The sequence below is a fragment of the Oncorhynchus mykiss genome, chromosome 22, assembly GCF_057628025.1.
Source record: "Oncorhynchus mykiss isolate SJ-2025 chromosome 22, ASM5762802v1, whole genome shotgun sequence".
NCBI classification, from domain to species: domain Eukaryota; kingdom Metazoa; phylum Chordata; class Actinopteri; order Salmoniformes; family Salmonidae; genus Oncorhynchus; species Oncorhynchus mykiss.
The window spans coordinates 46,522,699-46,540,270 of record NC_143043.1 but is presented as its reverse complement, the minus strand read 5'-3'; the positions used below and the strand labels follow the sequence as shown (position 1 = coordinate 46,540,270).

Here is a 17,572-nt window from a genome sequence, read left to right as displayed (position 1 = left end):
CGGTGTCCGTGTGATCCTCTAAACAGCTGGTTGGAAGACAGAACGTCACAGAGAGATGATAAAGGGGTGCGTTGTGGATCCAAATAAAATAACTAGTAATAAGCCTTGAAAATAGCTTGATGATGAGGGACCGTTATTCCTGATGGGCAGGTTAGGACTGGTCTCTTTCAGCCACTTCACGAAACAGACCTGGGAACGCGCACTGACGGGTTACGCCTCTTCTAATGACATTTTTTCGCTCTTTTTCTTTTCCTGGAATCTAGAGGCGCGAGACATCCTTAACACGCCACCTATCTTCACGCGCAGGGATAATTGAGGAGTATGTGCGCGCGTTGTTGTGGAGAGGGAGAACGTGATCAAGTTGTTGTCTCCCATGAGATTGTATTTGATCATTTGTAGGCTGTGCTTTGAGTCAAATGTGAGAGGAATTACCCACGCATCCGATTTCCAATAGCGACTTCATAAAATAAACAACACAGCAGTGCATTGGAGTGAGAGAGGAGGTATTTATAATGCAGTGACAACTACTCTCCAAACTGGCATATGAAAGGAGCGCCAAGGTACCTGATTGGAGCGCACAGGTAGTTTACCTGCACGCAAATGGCTGCCTTCCGGCATGTATTCAGAGGCACTACAGCGGATACCTCTGCCTTTTTATCTTGACTGAGTGAGTGTATATTCCCATTCAAATTATTCTGTGCCATTCCACACTGTAATTTTTGTATAAAAACGAAAGAGGGAAGATGCAGCATATTTTCAACGGGCTATCACTGGCATTAACGAAACACGCTACGGTAAAGGCGTAATTATAGTCTGCACATATGCGTATAAATCTGTACAGTGGATTTTTTTAATAGTGTTAAATGTTTAGCACAGTTCGTTTTAATTTACATCACCACTTGTACAGTAACATAATGTCTATCGGAGAGTTACACCCATGCTTTGTGGTTGTTAAAATATTATCTGTGTCTATGCATGTTCTGCATGGATGAAACGCTCACCAATGAATGGAATATGATCAGTCCACTCATAGCCAACTGGATTAGACTGGAGATCATACCAGACCAGGAGTATGGGAACTGGATGAAGATGTTATCAGGTAATTTTGAGCTCTACAGTAATCTTTTAAAGTTGTTAACGATAATAACGTTGTAACGTTATTATTATTATCGATTGTCATAAGCATGTATATATTGTAGCCTACTTTTCATGTATTTATTAATATGGAATTGGGGACCACTTTTTCCAAGGCCTCACTATATCACAATACTTACATGGATGATAAAAGTAAAGTATCTAATATGTCTGTAAATAAGCCCTGTAATATGAACCACGACAGTGATAGGTGTTAAATAATCATAAGGGTTATCTAGAAGTTATCTAGAAGTGCACAGAGGACACGTGTTTAAAGTAAATCTCTCTTTTTGGTGTCTGTTGGTTCTTAAAATGACATAACATTTGATCAGACTTCGATGCCCGAGTGCCGTTCTTTATGATCAAGACATCTACTGTCAGTAGAGCATCCTCTCGTCTTTTCTAGAAGAACAGCATTTTAAGAACATTTGTCCTGACACCGAGTTTGACCCAGTATATATACATATATCATAGTTCCGTAATTGCCTAAATCTTCCAATTAGCTTTTGATCATTAAAAATGGCATATACTGACATTATCTAAATTACATTCCCACCCACTGGGCACACACTGAAATTACGTTGAACCAATGTGGAATACAGGCTTAATTGACGTCTCTGCCCAGTGGGCAATAACGTGGTTGATTTGGAAAATGGACCAAAAATATTTTTTGAAACCATACTTACCTCAATGTGATTAAAACAGTTGTGTTGAAAAATGTTTCTGCAGTTTTCTGAAAAAGTTTGTGAATGAAAGTAAATTTATACTGAACGTTTTGTCCCTGCTAGCAGATGGCTTTTGGGAAGAAAATAACAAATGGAAAAATAAAAAATTATATTTGATATAATGAGATGTATAAAGCTGAATTTCTGTATGTGGCTTTTTTAGTGTGGTCCATGGATATATGTGTTAAAACCACCTGTTAAGTTCTAGGAACAACAAAAAGAGAAGTGACAGTGTCAGTCACCTCAAAAACCTGAGGAGAGGGTTGTCATGCCCTGCACACACACACACACACACACACACACACACACACACACACACACACACACACACACACACACACACACACACACCACAAAGATAGAAACCTAATGTTGCTCAAGAGGTCTTATTGCAACACAGGAGGGATACGGTTGAGGGAGTAGATTAGATAACTTTCTACTGCAGGGGGCTAAATCAGGATCACACACAGTGTTTCTTGGTAGTCTTGAAAACATCTACTTCGAAACAAAAGTATACACCTCACAAACATGGTTATGGTCTTAAAAAAGAAGACAAATGTATGACGTCAGATATAGAGTTGACATTGTCCACATTTTGAGTTTGCATCCCAAAATTAGGCTTCATATTCAGTACCAGTCAAAAGTTTGGACACACCTACTCATTCAAGGGATTTTCTTTATTTGTACTATTTTTTACATTGTAGAATAATAGTGAAGATATTAAAACTATGAAATAACACATATGGAATCATGTAGTAACCAAAAAAGTGTTATACAAATCAAAATATATTTGAGATTCTACAAAGTAGAATTTTGAAAACACTTTTGGCATTCTCTCAACCAGCTTCCATTCACCTGGAATGCATTCCAATTACAAGTTAATTTGTGGAATTTCTTTCCTTCTTAAATGTGTTTGAGCCAATCCGTTTTGTTGTGACAAGGTACGGGTGGTAGACAGAAGATATCCCTATTTGGTAAAGTACCAACTTCTCCCACTTTGATTATTTTGAAAAACAATAAGATTTGCTCATCTTGTGTTTTCCACTGTTTTGTGGATTATATGTAAATGGCTTGAACTTGTCACCTCAAAATACCAGTAACACATTGAACACCCACAGGGCAGTTCTCTCTGATGTGGTTTAGCATCGGAATGTTGCCCACTGGCATCCAACAAAAAACATCTTCAATCAACAACAAAACTAATTTAGTCTGATATCCTTGCCTTTTGCAGTTTGCTATGCAACTATCACCATTAAAGTTTATAGAGGGAAAGCCAGCCAGGTCGCGGACACCGATGCCTCGCTCCCGGACGAGCTAAACACACTTCAAGGAAAATAACATTGAGTTGCTGACGTGGGCCCCCTCTGCTCACGAGGACTGTGTGCTCTCATTCGCCATGCCCTACGTGAGAAAGTGATTTAAGCGAGTCAACCCTCGCAAGGTTGCCGGCATCCCAAGCCGTGTCCTCAGAGCATGTGCAGACCAGTTGGATGGAGTGTTTACAGACAGTTTCAATCTCTATGTATCCCAGTCTGTTGTCCCCACTTGCTTCAAGATGTCTACGATTGTTCCTATATCTAAGAAAGGAAAGGTAACTAAACAAAATGACTATCACCCCACGTAGCACTCATTTCTGTCATCATGAAGTGCTTTGAGAGGCTAGTTAAGGATCATATCACCTCCACCTTACCTGACACCGTAGACCCACTACAATTTGTATATTGGCCCAACAGATCCATGGTTGACGCAGTTGCCATTGCACTGCACACTGCCCTATCCCACCTGCACAAGATAAATACTCTACATGACCAAAAGTATCTGGACACCTCCTCGTTGAACATCTCATTCCAAATGGGCATTAATATGGAGTTAGGGCATTCTTCTGGGAAGGCTTTCCGCTAGATGCTGGAACATTTCTGTGGGGAATTGATTCCATTCAGCCACAAGAGCATTAGTGAGCTCGGGCACTGATGTTGGCCGTTTTTTCCTGGCTCGCAGTCGGTGTTCCAATTTAGCCTATAGGCGTTCGATGGGGTTGAGGTCAGGGCTCTGTGCAGGCCAGTCAAGTTCTTCCACACAGCTCTCGACGAACCACTTCTGTATGGACCTCGCTTTGTGCATGGGGGTATTGTCATGCTAAAACAAGAAAGGGGCTTCCCCAAACTATTGCCACAAAGTTGGAAGCACATAATTGTCTAGAATGTCACTGAATCGTCTAGAATGTCATTAAGATTTCCCTTCACTGGAACTAAGTGGCCTAGCCCAAACCATGAAAAAATGCCCCAGTCCATTATTCTTCCTCCACCAATTTTGCCAGTTGGCACTATGTATTCGGGCAGGTTGATTGATTTTTATGCACTACTCGAATCAGCACTCAGCGGTCCCGTTCTGTGAGCTTGTGTGGCCTACTTTTTCACGGCTGAGCACTTGTTGCACCTAGATGTTTCCACTTTACAATAACAGCACTACCAGTTGACCGGGGCAGCTTTAGCAGGGCACACATTTGACAAACTGACTTGTTGGAAAGATGGCATCCTATAAAAGTCACTGAGCTCTTCAGTAAGGCCATTATACTGCCAATGTTTGTCTATGGAGATTACATGGCTGTGTGCTCCATTTTATACACCTGTCAGCAATGAGTGTGGCTGACATAGCCAAATACACTAATTTGAAAGTGTGTTCACATACTGTTGTATTACAGTGTAATAATGCAGCTCAGCCTTCAACACCATAGTGCCCCCCAAGCTCATCACTAAGTTCAGGGTCCTGGATCTGAAACCCTTCTTGTAAAACTGGGTCCTGGACATCCTGACGGGCTGACCCCAAATGGTGGAGGTAGGCAACAACACCTCCACAATGCTGATCATCAACATGGGGGCCCCACAGGGGTGCATGCTCAGCCCCCTCCTGTACTCCCTGTTTACCCATGACTGTGTGGCCACGCACATCTCCAACTCTATCATCAAATTTGCTGACGACACAGCAGTGGATATTACTTGTCAGATATTGCTGCACTGCCGGAACTAGAAGAACAAGCATTTCTCTACACCCGCAGTAACATCTGCTAACCATGTGTATGTCACCAATAACATTTGATTTGATTTGATTTGGTAGGCCTGATTACCAACAACAACGAGACACCCTACAGAAAGGAGGTGAGAGCCCTGGCAGAGTGGAGGTAGGGCACTCGAATGTCAACAAAACGAAGAAACTGATCGTGGTCTAAAGGAGACAGCAGAGAGAGCATGTCCCCATCCACATCGATGGGGCAGCAGTGGAGAGGGTCAAAAGCTTAAAGTTCATCTACGTGCACGTCACTGACAGGAGGCTGAATAAATTAGGCTTGGCCCCTAAGACCCTCACAAACTTCTACGGAAGCATAATTCGGAGCATCCTGTCGGCTGTATCACCGCTTGGTACTTTAATTGCACCGCCTGCAAATCCAGGGCTCTCCAGTGGGTGGTGAGGTCAGCCCAACGCATCACCAGGGCACACTGCCTGCCCTCCAGGACATCTACAGCACCCAGTGTCACAGGAAGGCCAAGATGATCATCAAGGACCTCAGCCAGACCCAAGGCATGTTCACCCCGCTACCATATTGAACGCAGAGACAGTACAGGTTCATCAAGGCAAATCTCCAGGCCATCAGACTGAATCATAGTTACTGTTCTAGCCAGCTATCGCCAGGTACTCTACCCTGCACCTTAGAGACTGCTGCCCTATGTACATAGAGTCATTGAACAATGGTGACGTTAACCTTATACTGCGGTGGGCTAAAACAGGGTCACACAGAGTGATTCTTGGTAGTCTTAAACAAATCTACTGTGAAACAAAAGTATACACCTCACACGCAACAATATGGGCTTAAAAAAATAATATTACCCTCTATCCACACCACAGAAGATTGAAATATAACAAAACTGTTTCACATAGAAACACACGTTTTTTCAAATAATCTTTATTAATTATGACATTATGAAAAATATGACTAACATTCCACCCATGAGGCAAAGGTGTTGCTTTTGGTCATTTACTGCAGGAAAGGGATACTAATGTTTGCATACTGTTTCACTCTCTTTATACACTGAATGTACAAAACATATTTAAAAAAAAAAAAACACCTGTTCTTTCCATGACATAGACTGGCCAGGTGAATCCAGGTGAAAGCTATGAACCCTTATTGATGTTACATGTTAAAAATTCCTTCTGTGTAGATGAATGTGGAGGAGGTTGGTTAAATAAGGATTTTTAAGCCTTGAGACAATTGAGGATTGTGTATGTGTGCTATTCAGAGGATGAAGGGGCAAGACAAAAGTGCTTTTGAACAGGGTATGGTAGCAGGTGCCAGGCACATCGGCTTGAGTGTGTCAAGAACTGCAGCGCTTTTCTTGCTCAAGAGTTTTCTGTGTGTATCAAGAATGGTCCACCACCCAAAGGACATCTTGACACAACTGTGCGAAACATTGGAGTTAACACGGGCCAGCATCCCTGTGGAGCACTTTCAACACCTCATCCCCTTCTCCACTCTCCCCTCCTCTCCTATCTCCACATCCCCACCTAACTTCCTCCCCTCCTCTTCTATGACCCTCATCCCCTATAACCCCCCCTTTTATTTATTTTACTGTATTTTTATATTTCATCTTTATTTAACTAGGCAAGTCAGTTAAGCACTAATTATATGTTACAATGACAGACTACCAAAAGGCAGAAGACAAATAAATATAGGACAAAACACACATCATGTCAAGAGAGGCAACACAACACTACATAAAGAGAGACCTAAGACAACAACATAGCAAGGCAGCAACACATGACAACAACATGGTAACAACACAACATTTTTACATTTTTACATTTTATTTTTATTTAACCTTTATTTAACCAGGTATGCTAGTTGAGAACAAGTTCTCATTTACAACTGCGACCTGGCCAAGATAAAGCAAAGCAGTGCGACACAAGCAACAACACAGAGTTACACGCAGAATAAACAAACATACATTCAATAATACAATAGAGAAAGTCTATATACAGTGTGTGCAAATGAGGTAGGATAAGGGGGGTGAGGCAATAAATAGGCCATAGTGGCGAAATTATTACAGGGGGTGCAGAACATGAGTGTTCAAGTAGCAGTACTGGGGTGCAAAGGAGCAAAATAAATAACAATTTGGTGATGAGGTAGTTGGATGGGCTATTTACAGATTGGCTATGTACAGGTGAAGTGATCTGTGAGCTGCTCTGACAGCTGGTGCTTAAAGCTAGTGAAGGAGATATGAGTCTACAGCTTCAGTGATTTTTGCAGTTTGTTCCAGTCATTGGCAGCAGAGACTGGAAGGAAAGGCGGCCGATGGAGGAATTGGCTTTGGGGGTGACCAGTGAAATGTACCTGCTGGAGTGCGTGCAACGGGTGGGTGCTGCTATGGTGACCAGTGAGCTGAGATAAGGCGGGGCTTTACCTAGCAATTGTATGGCATTGAATCTCATCTGTAGGTTAGTTAACACAGTGTCCAAAGAAGGGCCAGAAGTATATAGAATGGTGTCGTCTGCGTAGAGGTTGATCAGAGAATCACCAGCAGCAAGAGCCACGTCATTGATGTATGCAGAGAAAGGAGTCGGCCCAAGGATTGAACTCTGTGGCACCTGCATAGAGACTGCCAGAGATCCGGACAACAGGCCCTCCGATTTGACACACTGAACTCTGTCAGAGAAGTAGTTGGTGAACCAGGCGAGGCAGTCATTTGAGAAACCAAGGCTGTTGAGTCTGCTGATAAGAGTCGAAAGCCTTGGCCAGGTCGATGAATACAGCTGCACAGTATTGTCTCTTATTGATGGCGGTTATGATATCGTTTAGGACCTTGAGCGCGGCTGAGGTGCACCCATGACCAGCTCGGAAACCAGATTGCATAGTGTAGAAGGTACGGTGGGACTCAAAATGGACGGTGATCTGTAATGTTAATTTGGCTTTTGAAGACCTTAGAAAGGCAGGGTAGGATAGATATAGGGCTGTAGCAGTTTGGGTCTAGAGTGTCTCCCCCTTTGAAGAGGGGGATGAACGCGGTAGCTTTCCAATCTTTGGGGATCTCAGACGATACAAAAGATAGTTTGAACAAGCTAGTAATAGCGGTTGCAACAATTTAGGCTGATAATTTTGGGGAAGAGAGGGTCCAGATTGTCTTGCCCTGCTGTTTTGTAGGGGTCTAGATTTTGCAGCTCTTGCAGAACATCAGCTATCTGGATTTGAGTGAAGGAGAAATGGGGAGGCTTGTGCAAGTTGCAGTGAGGGGTGCAGTGCTGTTGGCCGGGGTAGGGGAAGCCAGGTGAAAAGCATGGCCAGCCGTAGAAAAAGGCTTATTGAAATTCTCAATTATTGCGGATTTATCGGTGGTGACAGTGTTTCCTAGCCTCAGTGCAGTGGGCAGCTAGGAGGAGGTGCTCTTATTCTCCATGGACTTTACACTGTTCACATAACTTTTTGGAGTTAGTGCTACAGGATACAAATTTCTGTTTGAAAAAGCTAGCCATTGCTTTCCTAACTGCCTGTGTATATTGGTTCCTAACTTCCCAGAAAAGTTGCATATCGCGTGGGCTATTTGATGCTAATGTAGTACGCCACAGGATGTTTTTGTGCTGGTCAAGGGCAGTCGGTTCTGGAGTGAACCAAGGGCTATATCTATTCTTGGTTCTACATTTTTTGAATGGGGCATGCTTATTTAAGATGGATAGGAAAGCACTTTTAAAGAATAACCAGGCATCCTCTACTGATGGAATGAGGTCAATATCATTATATCACAAGACAAAACACATGTCCGACTGCTACGCCATCTTGGTTAGTCAACCAACATAGTAGCAGCACAAAACATGGTACAAACATTATTGGGCACAGACAAATGTTAAAGCGATGAAAGTATATACTATACTATAAGGATTTTATGATATTGTTTTGGTAAATTATAGTTCTGCTGTCACGCCCTGACCGTAGAGAGCTTTATCTGTCTCTATTTTGGTTTGGTCAGGGTGTGATTTGAGTGGGACATAGAACTCCTTTTTCTATGATTTGTATTTCTGTGTGTTTGGCCGGGTGTGGTTCTCAATCAGAGGCAGCTGTCTATCGTTGTCTCTGATTGAGAACCATACATAGGTAGCCTGTTTCCCACCTGTATTTGTGGGTAGTTGTCCATGTATAGTTGCCTGTGAGCACTATGTTGGCGTCACGTTTTCGTGTTGATGTTTATTGTTATGTTGGTGACATCTTCTAATAAAGGAGTATGTACGCTCACCACGCTGCACTTTGGTCCGCTGTTTCCACCTTAGACGATCGTGACATCTGCCCTGTTCAGTGTTTTTGTTGAGGTACTCAAAATCCCAAAGGGTCAGATAAATCAGGCTTTTTGTCACATTCTGACCTTAGTTCTTTTGTTATGTCTTTGTTTTAGTATGGTCAGGGCGTGAGTTGGGTGGGTTGTCTATGTTCGTTTCTCTATGTTGTGTTTTGAGTTTGGTCTGGTATTGTTCTCAATCAGAGGCAGGTGTCGTTAGTTGTCTCTGATTGAGAATTATACTTAGGTAGCCTTTTTCCACCTGTGTTTCGTGGGTGTTTATTTTCTGTTGTCTGTTGTGTGTCTGCCCCAGTCAGAACGGTTTTCAGTCGTTTCTCTTTGTTATTTGGTAATTTCCGTGTTCATTCTAATAAATTTGGACACATACCACGCTGCACCTTGGTCCTCACCTCTCTTTCTCCCAACGACAAACGTTACAGAAACACACACCACCAAAAGACCAAGCAGCGTGGAAATGGGCAGCAGCAGCAGCAGCGGCCGAAATCTCAAGACTCCTGGACATGGGAGGAGATTTTGAACGGAGAAGGACCCTGGGCTCAGGCTGGAGAATATTGCCGCCCCAAAACAGAGCTGTAGGCAGCGAGAGCTGAGCGGCGGTGGTATGAGGAGGCAGCACGGCAGCGTGGTTGGAAGCCCGAGAGGCAGCCCCAAACATTTCTTGGGGGTGGCACACGGGGAGTGTGGCTAAGTCAGGTAGGAGACCTGAGCCAACTCCCCGTGCTTACCGTGGAGAGAGAGGGACCGGGCAGGCACCGTGACATGCCGTGAGGCGCACGGTGTCCCCAGTGCGTAGGCATAGCCCGGTGCGGTACATAGCAGCGCCTCGTATCGGCCGGGCTAGAGTGGGCATCGAGCCAGGTGCCATGAAGCTGGCTCAGCGTATCTGGTCTCCAGTGCGTCTCCTCGGGCCGGGGTACATGGCACCAGCCCTACGCATGGTGTCCCCGGTTCGCCAGCACAGCCCAGTGTGGGTTATTCCAACTCGTCGCACTGTACTGGCTACGGGGAGCATTCAGCCAGGTAGGGTTGGGTAGGCTCGGTGCTCGAGACCTGCAGTGCGCCTCCACGGTCCGGTCTATCCGGTGCTGCCTCCACGCACCAGCCCCCCGCACCAGGCTGTCTCTCCGTCTCCTCCCTACAGGTGCTCCCGCCTGTCCAGTGCTGCCAGTCTTCCTCATGCCCGGCGCTGCCAGAGTCTCCCGTCTGTCCTGAGCTACCAGAATCTCCCGTCTGTCCTGAGCTGCCAGAGTCTCCCATCTGTCCTGAGCTGCCAGAACCGCCCATCTGTCCTGAGCTGCCAGAGCCGCCCGTCTGTCAGGAGCTGCCAGAGCCGCCCGTCAGTCGGGAGCTGCCAGAGCCGTCCGTCAGCCGGGAGCTGCCAGAGCCGTCCGTCAGCCGGGAGCTGCCAGAGCCATCCGTCAGCCGGGAGCTGCCAGAGCCGTCCGTCAGCCGGGAGCTACCAGAGCCGTCCGTCAGCCGGGAGCTGCCAGAGCCGTCCGTCAGCCGGGAGCTGCCTGAGCCGTCCGTCAGCCGGGAGCTGCCTGAGCCGTCCGTCAGCCGGGAGCTGCCTGAGCCGTCCGTCAGCCGGGAGCTGCCTGAGCCGTCCGTCAGCCGGGAGCTGCCTGAGCCGTCCGTCAGCCGGGAGCTGCCAGAGCCGTCCGTCAGCCTGGAGCGCTGCACCTTGGTCCTCACCTTCTTCCACCAACAACGGCCGTGACACTTTTTGTTCTCCCATTCTCCCTCTACCCACCCATCTCTCTCTGCCTTGCCTGGCCCGTTCAATAAGACCTGTCCAAAGAAATAGGTTATTGTGTCCCTACCAGTATGACAGCAAAGTCCGGGTTGATCTCCTGCCAAGCTTTGCATGGACCCTGGTGCCTCCTTTTAAAGACCTTCTTTATTTTTTCAAGGGATGGAACTCTGCAGCGATTACTGATGACAAGCAGGTTTCAAATAGGCAACTGTGGCACAAATAATTTTCGTTTTTCAGATACATTTTGTGATTTATTTTTAAGATTTGTTATTTGATTACATTTGGAACAGAAAGGTCTACTACTTGATAAGACTTCAAATTATATTGTTTTTTGGGGCAGTTTAGTGACCATTTGTTTTGTGTATCTTAACTCATTTTTAATGAAGCTCTAAATTGTTGGTGAGATTATGCCCTTAAAACTATAGAGGCATAGATCTGTCTCGTCTAGACAATCCTGTCCTCAACGATTAGCTGTTGCTCTTCAGTCTCTCATTACCAAAATATTTGTCAGAGCCGAGACTTTGGTGGCCTTGAAAAACCTGCCACTGCCCTAAGAGAGGAATTTCTCAATTCAATTTACAACTTCCTGTATCCCCCTATCTTATAGCGTGGTTGTTAGGCATTTACAAGTAATTAGAACATGTTAGGTATGTACAGGTAATTAGAACCTATTAGATTTTATTTTTACCCCTTCTTCTCCCCAATTTCGTGGTTTCCAATTGTTTGTAGTAGCTACTATCTTGTCTCATCGCTAAAACTCCCGTACGGGCTCGGGAGAGACGAAGGTTGAAAGTCATGCGTCCTCCGATACACAACCAGCCGCAACCAGCCGCACTGCTTCTTAACACAGCGCGCCTCCAACCCGGAAGCCAGCCGCACCAATGTGTCGGAGGATACACCGTGCACCTGGCAACCTCTGCGCCCGGCCCGCCACAGGAGTCGCTGGTGCGCGATGAGACAAGGACATCCCTACCGACCAAGCCCTCCCTAACCCGGACGACGCTAGGCCAATTGTGCGTCGCCCCACGGACCTCCCGGTCGCGGCCGGTTACGACAGAGCCTGGGCGCGAACCCAGGGACTCTGATGGCACAGCTGGCGCTGCAGTATTTACAGGTAATTAGAACCTGTTAGGTATTTACAGGTAAATAGAACATGTTAGGTATTTACAGGTAATTAGAACCTGTTAGGTATTTACAGGTAATTAGAACCTGTTAGGTATTTACAGGTAAATTAGAACCTGTTAGGTATTTACAGGTAATTAGAACCTGTTAGGTATTTACAGGTAATTAGAACCTGTTAGGTATGTACCTGTATATTGAACCAGTTAGATATTTCCCGTTAAATAGTAAATCCTACCTTGTAGTGTAGTGAGTATTTTCCTACCTTGCTGTGTAGTGAGTATTCCTACCCTGTAGTGTCGTGAGTATTCCTACCTTGCATTGTAATGAGTTTTCCTTCCTCGCAGTGTAGTGAGTTTTACTACCTTGCAGTGTAATGAGTTTTCCTACCTTGTGGTGTAATGAGTTTTCCTACCTTGCGGTGTAATGAGTATTCCTACCTTGCAGTGTCATTCGTTTTCCTACCTTGCGGTGTAATGAGTTTTCCTACCTTGCAGTGTAGTGAGTATTCCTACCTTGCAGTGTCATTAGTTTTCCTACCTTGCGGTGTAATGAGTTTTCCTACCCTGTAGTGTAGTGAGTATTCCTACCTTGCATTGTAATGAGTTTTCCTTCCTTGCGGTGTAATGAGTTTTCATACCTTGCAGTGTAGTGAGTATTCCTACCTTGCATTGTAATGAGTTTTCCTTCCTTGCGGTGTAATGAGTTTTCCTACCTTGCGGTGTAGTGACTTTTCCTACCTTTTCCTTTCCTACCTGCCAGTCAGGATAGGTTATTGTCTGGGCAGGTCTGGCGTGCCTGTCAGGATGGGTTATCATCTAGGCAGGTCTGGCGTGCCTGTCAGGATAGGTTTTCGTCCAGGCAGGTCTGGCGTGCCTGTCGGGTTAGGATATCGTCTAAGTAGGTGTGGCGTGCCTGTGCACACCTGTTACAGATTTATCATCGGGGAAGCCCCTTTAATAGATCAATACACTTTGCTCTTGGGAGACACATGGGACTATGAGACACAGGTTAGTCCTCTCACACCAGTCCACTATGAGACACAGGTGTTAGTCCTCTCACACCAGTCCACTATGAGACACAAGCGTTAGTCCTCTCAAACTCACACCCTTGTCTGGAAGGTATTAATTTCCAATTACCACAAATCCCATTAACCCAGTTTGTAGCGCATTAAATACGCATGTGAAGTCAGCCCTTGTATTAGGAAATAAATCTCAAATAACAAAACTGGAATCTGAAACATTTGTTTCAGTGTCGTTTTATTCAAACGATTTCAAGAAAGGAGACCACAATATCTGGGTGTCTTAGTAGCGACAGCTGCCCCAAACTGATGTTACTAAAACAAGGCCCTATATGAGTCTATTCATGGTCATTATACAAGGGGTGGGACTTAGTCCTGTCAACGATCTTAGGGCTGTCATGTCTGGGCTAAATTTACTCCTGGAGTGGTTGCCACTTCCTTTTAGCTGTCATGATGCCCTCAGTAGTTATAATGAAGAACACTGGACATGTCAACTCTGATAGAACATAAACTGTGGCTAGGGACACTTTAAAAGCAGGCAAGACACACCTGAAATTCAGTAGATGTTATACTGAGCAGATAGAGCTAGCTCCAGAAAGACTCAGACAAGGACAGGAAGTGGACAGGGAGAACAAGTCGAGGGGATGAAGCAGTGGGGTGATACCTGAAGAGGACAGGAGGAGGATGTGACTGGCTAGTGATTACTGTACACACAACTGTCAACCCCCTTAGTTGACACAGTTTGTGTGTGTGGGGGGGGGGGGGATCAGGAGGTAGAGGTTGTTATCAGACAGGCTCTCTCAAAGAGGAAGTGAATGAGTGTGTTGAAATGTGTGGACCAGAGTTAAGCAGCTCGGTCTCCGCCCCATTGTCTGTCCAGCTCTCCAGTAGTGAAGCATGCATGTACATTTCCAAACATCTGAAAAGCTGTCTATAAGCTGCACACACCTTACACTGCCCGACACATAACACTACCAGGATCTCCACACGCTCAATATTGTATTGATTCACAAAGGTATAAATATATTCACCACCACCAATCCCTGAAAAGTCCACATCAAATCAAGCATTCATCGTACACATGGTTTTACAACACGGAAACACAATATAAACACTGCAGCATCCAGGTGCAGAGTATGTCTGACCTGCCTTGCTATTGAATGGAGGATGGGGAGCTCCATCACCTTCCTTCTATAGAATAACATCCAGGCGTTTTTTATTTTAAATCAACAAAGAGCAGCCACAAAAAGAAAAGATTTGACTTTCGATGTGTGTTTGCTGCTGGATGGGAGAGTGTATCCCCCAGAGGGAGGATTAGCTGTACCTGTGAAAGGCCTGTCAGGTACATGCACAGGAAGCCATGATAAGAAGAGGAATGAGAGGGAGGAGAGGGGATGAACGAGAGGAGGAGTGGAGGAGGAAGAATTCCATTTCTTCTCTGTAATCCAGGCCCTTGCAGGACTCCTGCAGAGCAAGGCTTCCCAACCGTCTGTGTTGTGTGTTATGTCTCCCTGCTAAGGAAAGATGACAGGAAGGAGGAAGAGAAGATATTATTGAATGTACAAAAGAAGGGGAAGATGGCTGAATATGTAGATCGATGTGTAAAATGTTGCAAGACATCTTGGTCTTTCAAACATAACCTTACTGGACAAATTAGAAACATTGATCACTGTTTTTGCACCTTATCCTAGATACATACATAGCGTAACATTTATAGTGTTGATTAGGCATTAAATTAACTCTGTAAGACTCATTGGTGTCAAAGAAACGCAGTGTTCCTGTTAATAACCAGTGCTAAACCAGAACCACTCCCATCATTATAATATTTCCCAGCATTCTCTATTGGAGGCTGATTTTTTTTGTTGTTATTGTTTGTTTCAATATATATGTTTTTGCAGGTATATTGATTGATTAATTAATGTTAAGCTACTCAAATATACATTCCATACATTTTTCTAAACTAATCCAATCTGTTACTTAAATCATTGTTGTGGTTTAGATGCTGAATGCAGGTTGCGAGTCAATGTAGATGTGTACATGAAGACAGGGTAAAGTGACTAGACATCAGGAGAGATGATAATAAGGTATTTGAGGTAGATGTGTACATGAAGGCAGGGTAAAGTGACTAGACATCAGGATAGATAATAATAAGGTATTTGCGGTAGATATATGTACATGAAGGCAGGGTAAAGTGACTAGGCATCAGGAGAGATGATAATAAGGTATTTGAGGTAGATGTGTACATGAAGGCAGGGTAAAGTGACTAGACATCAGGAGAGATGATAATAAGGTATTTGAGGTAGATATGTACATGAAGGCAGGGTAAAGTGACTAGGCATGAGGATATATAATAATAAGCTATTTAATATGCTATTAGAGTAAAATAAAGAACAGAGCAGCAGCAAGTGATGAGTGTAAAAGTGTGTGTGTGTTGGTTTGCATGTGTGTGTTATGTGTATATGTGTGCGTATGTAGTGCATGTGAATGTGCGTGTATATATACTGTAGTCTAGTGAGTGTGGCAGGGTCAGTGCAGATAGTCAGTGCAGATAGTCAGTGCAGATAGTTTGGGTACCCTTAATTGACAATTTAGCAGTCTAATAACTTTTCAAGTTCATAATTGTGCACTCTCCTCAAACAATAGCATGGTATTATTTCACTGTAATAGCTACTGTAAATTGGACAGTGCAGTTAGATGAACAAGAATTTAAGCTTTCTGCCAATATCAGACATGTCTGTGTTCTGGGAAATGTTCTTGTTACTTACAACCTCATGCTAATTGCATTAGCCTACGCTAGCTCAACCGTCCCGTGGAAGGGACACCGATCCTGAAGAAGTTCTCCTTCCTGCCACAGATGAAGAAAACCACTCAGGGATTTCACCATGAGGCCAATGGTGACTTTATAGCAGTTACAGAGTTTAATGGCTGTGATAGGAGAACACTGAGGATTTATCAACAGCATCGGAGTTACTCCACAATACTAACCTAATTGACAGAATGAAAAGAAGGAAGCTTGTACAGAATACAAATATTACAAAACATGCATCCTGTTTGCAACAAGGCACTAAAGTAATACTGCAAAAAACGTGCCAAAGCAATTCGCTTTTTGTCCTGAATACAAAGTGTTACGTTTGGGGCAAATCCAATCCAATTACTGAGTACCTCTCTTGCATCATGTTATGTGTATGCTTGTAGTCGTTAAGGACTGGGGAGTTTTTTCAGGATAAAAAAGAAACGTAAGGGAGCTAAGCACAGCCAAAATCCTGGAGTAAAACGTGCTTCAGTCTGCTTTCCAACAGACACTGGGAGATTAATTCACCTCTCAACAGGACAATAACCTAAAACAAATCTACAATGAAGACAGTGAATGTTACTGAGTGGCCGATTTAAAGTTTGGACTTAAATGCACTTCAAAATCTATGGCAAGACCAGACAATTGTTTGCTAGTAATGATCAAGAAACAATTTGATAAAGCTTGAAGAATTTTGAAAATAATGGACAAATGTTGCACAATCCAGGCGCTGAAAGCTCTTAGAGACTTACCCTTAAAGACTCACAGCTGTAATTGCTGCCAAAGGTGCTTCTACAAAGTTTTGACTCAGGGGTGTGCATACTTATGTAAATGAGAAATTTCTGTATTTCATTTTCAATAAATTTGTAAACATTTCTAAAAACATGTTTTCACTTTGTCATTATGGGGCATTGTGTGTAGATGGGTGAGATAAAAAAAATAAATGTTTATCCGTTTTGAATTCTGGCTGTAACACAACTAAATGTGGAATAAGTCAAGAGGTATGAATACTTTCTGAAGGCACTGTATCTACCTAAATTACCTCGTACCCCTGCACATGGACTCGGTACCTGTACCCCGTGTATATAGCCAAGTTATCTTTACTCATTGTGTATTTATTATACATTTTATTAAGACGCGTTATTGATTTACTATTGTTTCTCTATTTTCTTTCTCTCTGCATTGTTGGGAAGGGCCCATAAGGAAGCATTTCACTGTTAGTCTCCACCTGTTGTGACGAAGCATGTGACATATTTAAATTTTGGGGGGATTTGAATAACATTTGATTTGATTTGCGTCATGTGTTTTCTTTTCAAATGACCAGCACCCCATTTCTTCTCCGTCTGTCTGTTTCCAGTCTTCGCAGGGAAGGGATAACGTCATTGATGTAATGTTTCCTCTAACTTCTCCATGACAGGACAGCTTCACATTAAAGGTTGCTAATTTCTCTCACTCTGCTAACAATGGTGAAGAGCGGTGGTTAATGCTAATGGTAGTACTACATATGTGTAATTGCATACAGTATAGAGCCAAGCCCCCTGCCCCTACTATATTCACTAGCCTTGACCCCTGGGTGTTGACCACTACTGTCTTTCCTGGCCTTGACCCCTTGGTGTTGACCCCTACTGTCTTTCCTAGCCTTGAACCTTGGGTGTTGGCCCCTACTGTTTCCTAGCCTTGACCCATGAGTGTTGA

General features: G+C 44.0%; 2 protein-coding genes and 1 long non-coding RNA gene across 9 annotated transcripts in view; 2 read left to right on the top strand and 1 right to left on the bottom strand.

Annotated features, from left to right (window-relative positions):
• LOC110501885 (zinc finger E-box-binding homeobox 2) overlaps positions 1–468 on the bottom strand; it is a 76,777-nt gene extending 76,309 nt beyond the window's left edge. For 3 of the 6 annotated variants that reach the window (XM_036959336.2, XM_036959341.2, XM_036959338.2), the window contains exon 1: positions 1–223. The gene's annotated coding sequence lies outside the window, so the exon portion shown is untranslated. The other 3 variants (XM_090216230.1, XM_036959337.2, XM_090216231.1) reach the window with 3 other exon arrangements.
• Positions 305–17,572, top strand: part of LOC149972870 (uncharacterized) — an 89,186-nt gene continuing 71,918 nt past the window's right edge. The window contains exons 1-2 of one of the 2 annotated variants that reach the window (XR_016490674.1): positions 305–667; positions 1,023–1,099. This is a non-coding gene — a long non-coding RNA (uncharacterized LOC149972870). The remainder of the gene's footprint in view (positions 668–1,022; positions 1,100–17,572) is intronic. The other variant, XR_016490675.1, reaches the window with a different exon arrangement.
• On the top strand, positions 10,057–12,605 carry LOC149972871 (uncharacterized). Its single transcript, XM_090216394.1, has 2 exons — positions 10,057–10,086; positions 10,218–12,605. The coding sequence occupies exons 1-2, from the start codon at positions 10,057–10,059 to the stop codon at positions 10,908–10,910; spliced, it is 723 nt and encodes a 240-aa protein (XP_090072520.1). The 3' UTR covers positions 10,911–12,605.

Coding starts and splice junctions, on each gene's coding strand:
- LOC149972871 (XM_090216394.1), top strand. CDS start 10,057: ATGAAGCTGGCTCAGCGTATCTGGTCTCCA. Junction 10,087..10,217: donor CTCAGCGTATCTGGTCTCCA/GTGCGTCTCCTC, acceptor TCAGCCAGGTAG/GGTTGGGTAGGCTCGGTGCT.